This window comes from Frankliniella occidentalis, unplaced genomic scaffold (assembly GCF_000697945.3).
Source record: "Frankliniella occidentalis isolate FOCC.00 unplaced genomic scaffold, Focc_3.1 Scaffold11, whole genome shotgun sequence".
Classification (NCBI taxonomy): Eukaryota; Metazoa; Arthropoda; class Insecta; order Thysanoptera; family Thripidae; genus Frankliniella; species Frankliniella occidentalis.
In genome coordinates, this window is record NW_026267141.1 from 2,234,050 (window position 1) to 2,238,745 (window position 4,696).

Genomic DNA, 4,696 nt, shown 5'->3' on the forward strand with positions numbered 1-4,696 from the left:
GGGTTAAGGGGCGATCGGTAGGCTCGGCTTTATAATCGTTATTTTTAGTTTAGGAGGTGCCGGTTCGACAACAAATACCTATAAAGCACTTCGCCAATGTGTCTCTTACCTTTTTATCGAAGGTCTGATGTGGGTCGGGCATTATTTTGTCTGAAATATTGAAAGTATTGGACCAGTGCGACAGGGTCTCCTCGGCGCTCGCAAATAGTTTTGTTCATTAACAAGATAAAAGACGCGAAATAGGTGAGGTCTTGTTATATTCCAGCTCCTTGTGACCTGCAGCAACGTATTGAAAACTTTCCTTAACGATTCTTGTATGGCAAAGTACTTTAAACGTAGCTAATCTGCAGTGAGGAGCACTGAGCGTTGGTTTGAACGGCCGGTTCGCGCCGTCCGGGCAGCGACTTCCGGGGCTCGCGCATAGGCCGCGCTCTCAGCACTGCGTTGCGACCCCCTGCCTTAAGGTGCCCCCACAATGAACGGGGGCCGTGAGCCATGAGCCATGGTCCATCACCCACGGCTCTCCCCCGCGGAACCTGGGGCCTTTCTCTTTTGGCCTTACGCATTCGCACTTGCAGTTGGCTAATTTACTTTTGAAATTCGCGTTAAAAACTACGTGAATTTGGGCGGTTTTAGGAAAGATGGTCTGAGGCTTATGGCTCGTGGCCCATGGCTCCTGTTTAATTGTGGGGGCACCTTTACGTTGCCGCATGTAAGTAGACCTTCACATTTCAGTGTAGTTCAATGCGTCAGTGCAGTCTTTTATCGTTGGTCGGGAATATTAAAAAAATGTACAACGTCGTGGCCTCTGTGACACTAAATGGGTCATAAAACCTGCTTTATTGGGTTGAGGAAGTGTAAATTCATTTGATGATGGAACTTTTGTAACATTATGTAAGTGCTAAAGTATACTTAACCCCAGGCTAGTCTGGTATTCCGATGAAGCTTAAGGATTAAAAATTATGGAAAAGATGGAAAGTAGGATGCAGGGTTGAGGTAGTGAGGTGTTAAAAGCGAGTAAAATAAGAGAAACAATAGAAATATTCGCAGTACGCAATATAATTAGGATTCTCTGTGATGTCTCATACTACTAGACCTTTGTTGAATCGTAGACATTTCATTGTCGCTTCTGAAGTCGTAAAATGCCGCTATGGCCACTGTTCACTGCCACACTCTGTCGTGGCGTGCAAACTGAGCGAGTGTGAGCTGCTAGCTATAAAAGATGGAGTTACCCTCACAGGAGGCCTAGAACTCGTCCGAAACACACGATGTTGCGCCAACTACTAGTTCTGCTGCCTCTGCTGGCATGTGTAGCCTAGGGCTGTGCGATATCTAGATTGTGATATCGCGATACGATATCGACCAAGTATCGACATCGACTCGATGCATCGAGTCTCGATAATATCGAGTGATATCGCAATATCGAACCATATTGAGGAACGATGTGTCTTAAAATGGCCGATATATCGCGATATATCGTAGTATCGAGCAACCTCGATATTTCGATATCGCGATATATTGCCGTATCGAGCATCCTCGATATTTCGATATCGATATCGGGAGAATATCGACGTCTCGATATCGAACAATATCGTATCGATATCGAAATATCGTGATATCGCACAGCCCTAGTGTAGCCGCAGCAGCGAACCCTTACTGTAAAATCTGCAAGGAGCACCCAATGTGCAAGTATACGGCGAAACCTGGCGCAGCTTGCAAGAACTATGTAGCTCCGCGTGTATCGAGTAGCGACAAGGCGCTCATCGTGAGGCTGCACAACGAGTACAGAAACAAAGTAGCACTCGGCAAGGAGACGCGTGGCAAGGGTAACCCCCAACCCTCGGCCTCCAACATGAGAAAAATGGTACGTTAAAGATACCATAACATTGTTCAAAGAAACCCAACAGTTATTTATACAAGACGGCCAATAATTTGTTGCCAGGTCTTGACTGTGTTTGATTTTACGGTCGGACCGTTTTAATTTTTTACGGTTCGGAACGTATTTAATTTTACAGCGTGGTCTGACAAAGTTCGAACCGTATTTCAGATTACTGTCGGACTGTATCTAATTGTACGGTCCGTCCCACCACAGTCAGGGCCGTATTTGAATTACGGTCTTGACTGTAAAGTACACAGAGTGGGCGGATCGTTACGCTGAGTCATTTTCAAATTGAGGTATCTAGGAGGACTGTTTTACTGACGTTGCCCAGAAGCTACCCGGACTGTAACAGATCTGGCCGTAAAAAAAGAATTCAGTCCGACCGTACTCTTATATATAGTCTAGAACTGTAACTTGTCAGACCGTATAAAATTAAATAATCACAGTCCAGAACAGTAAGAGCTCAGACCACATAAAAAGAACGTGAAGACCGAAAAAACAAATACGGTCGAACCGTAAAAATAAATAATAATGTCCGGCCTGTACAATTATTCACTATACGACCTTAAAATAAAATACAGTATGGATCTATCTCGCTGTGGTTAACTAAAGTTTTTCTTTGTAACCGTGTATTAAAACGATCTCTGCATTGACAATTCAAACAAATAACAGTGAAACATCGTTTGAAATTGGCAGATTCGAAATAAAGTGGTTTTCCAACTTGATGGTTTTTACAGTCTTGGGATAACGAATTGGCGACAATTGCTCAGCGATGGGCTGATCAGTGCACTTTCGAGCACAGCACCTGCATGAACACGCGTAAGTATTATTCATTATACTCCATCGAAGGTTAAAATTATTTATCATGAGTGCTACAAAACCAAACACTCTTGTGAGTTGCTCTACGGTTGTCCGTGGGCGGTTAAGAAAATACAAAAAAATACGAAGGCGAAAGTCACCCTCACGCCGGCTGACTCGTGCGGCTTACCACGCTTTGCATGCCTACAAGGGTTAGAAATATTTAGACAGTCGATATAAAAATAAAATAAAACTTTGAGGGCCCTTTTGAAGGGATGAATCCTTTATTTTTAGTCACACTTAAGGAACGTTATCGGTGCTCTGTGCAGCACACTGGTGCTCTCGCTGGTTCTTCATGCATAATGCAGAGTTGTTCTCTCTCCAGGTGACGGCACTGTCGCGGGACAGTGCCTTCTGTCTGGTGGCATTGCTCCCGGGCAGGTCACTCCCGACTGGAAGACGGCCGTAAAGATGTGGTACGATGAAGTGGCAGCTCGCGACGGCTCACAGAACACCAAACCGTTCAAGTGAGTCCACAACTGAGGAAAGGTGTCCAATGCCAACTATATCTTCTGTTAGCAGTCACAAGCCATTCCCGTAAATCTAAATGAAGAAACATGTGGGAAACTAATAATTTAGGTTTCTTTTCAGCTTCTATGTTGGGTTGGGACTGATTTCTTTCGAGAACAAATGTACTTCCTTTTTATTCTGACCTTTTTTCTCGCAGGGCGGATGGGACTTTCATGGACGTGGGTCACTATACTCAACTCGCCTGGGCCAAGACGTACGCCGTGGGTTGCGGCTACTCCACCTACAGAGCCGGCTCGGGAAACAAGCCTGACACTCAGCTAGTGGTTTGCAACTACAAGCCCAGCGGTAATGTCGTAGGCGAGGTCGTGTACGAGGGCGGCGCTCCAGCGTCGAAGTGCCCCAAGGGCACCAAGAGGGACTCTACATACAAAGGGTTGTGTGCCTAGCCACGCTTGAACGCTGTCAAACATTTCAACGGTTCCGTAACTCCAAATTGTGCACCATTCCATGTATTTCTGTTTTCGGATTTTTACAAGATTTTCAGGGCTTATACCATGATCGGGACGGTCCAAACTTATGGAAGGTTTACGGAAACGTCTGCAGTCAACATTAGTCGTCAATCGTGGTGTGCCTGAAGTTTTTAGTTCAGACACGGACCGCTTCGGAACCAAATAAAACATAGCGAACGCCCCATGTTACCACAAAAGTTTTGTGCTGATTGATTGAGTGCCCAGTGGCCGTAAGTCTTCACCTTGACTGTCATAAACACCAATTACATCTGTTGAGACGCGCACCTGTGTGCGTGCGTGCGGGCCCGGAATGATGAGAGTTTTGATGGCTCTTTCCCGCTCTAAATGTCACTAAAGATCCTCAACACGTATATTTTGGGACAGCAAACACTAAAATGAGTATTATTTTGTCAAAATGATTGTTGTTTGTCAATATGCGATTAGACAGTCTTTGAAACGTCAAAGTCAGCCCCGAGCGGGTGAGACCATTTCGAGGGGTACACCACTATTAAAAGTTGATGAACGCGATTAAAAAAGTCAAGAAAAAAGTGAAGATACCCAAAGTAAAAAAGCCATTTGTAATGTCAAAAAAGGCAAAAAAAAAGGCAAATAAAAAGTCAAAAAGAGGCAGGAAAGTCAATTGAATCCAAGGAGAAGTCGACGAGAAGTCAGAGAAAAGGCTCTGAAAAAGTCACCAAAAAGTCAACATAATAGTGCAATATCTGCCTGTAGGAGTCCAAAAAGCTAACTGTGATAGTATCAGAAAGTCCTAGATCACTGTCTTTTAAAGAGGTAGGAGGGTGGGTAAAGTAAGGAAAGTGAAATAATTGGATTTCATAAAATTGCTTGACCAAAACTCTTTAATATTGAAAATGACGTGTTTTTCTGCCCTGTGGAGTGAATTCTGATGAAGAAATTTCTTCTTATCCTTATTCTCTTCTTACTCGATTCATGCTATAAATAGTACCAAAAAGTCTTG

At 44.1% G+C, this 4,696-nt stretch overlaps 1 protein-coding gene across 2 annotated transcripts; it reads left to right on the forward strand.

Moving 5' to 3' along the window:
- The first annotated feature begins 1,209 nt into the window (after positions 1-1,209).
- LOC113217267 (venom allergen 5-like) lies at positions 1,210-3,914 on the forward strand. Of its 2 annotated transcripts, none has more exons than XM_052277691.1 (5): positions 1,210-1,315; positions 1,639-1,864; positions 2,617-2,698; positions 3,063-3,204; positions 3,405-3,914. In XM_052277691.1, exons 1-5 carry the CDS (start codon positions 1,269-1,271, stop codon positions 3,652-3,654), a joined length of 747 nt encoding a protein of 248 aa, XP_052133651.1. In that variant the 5' UTR covers positions 1,210-1,268; the 3' UTR covers positions 3,655-3,914. The 2 variants fall into 2 exon arrangements, with proteins under 2 accessions (XP_052133651.1, XP_026292880.1); XM_026437095.2 differs by having other exon boundaries at positions 1,261-1,304; positions 1,627-1,864.
- Positions 3,915-4,696: the final 782 nt, after the last annotated feature.

What these genes read in the sequence shown, in the direction of transcription:
- LOC113217267 (XM_052277691.1), top strand. Translation starts at nt 1,269, where the DNA reads ATGTTGCGCCAACTACTAGTTCTGCTGCCTCTGCTGGCATGTGTAGC. An exon ending in CCTCCAACATGAGAAAAATG is followed by an intron (nt 1,865 to 2,616) that starts GTACGTTAAAGA and finishes TGGTTTTTACAG; the next exon opens with TCTTGGGATAACGAATTGGC. An exon ending in CAGAACACCAAACCGTTCAA is followed by an intron (nt 3,205 to 3,404) that starts GTGAGTCCACAA and finishes TTTTTCTCGCAG; the next exon opens with GGCGGATGGGACTTTCATGG.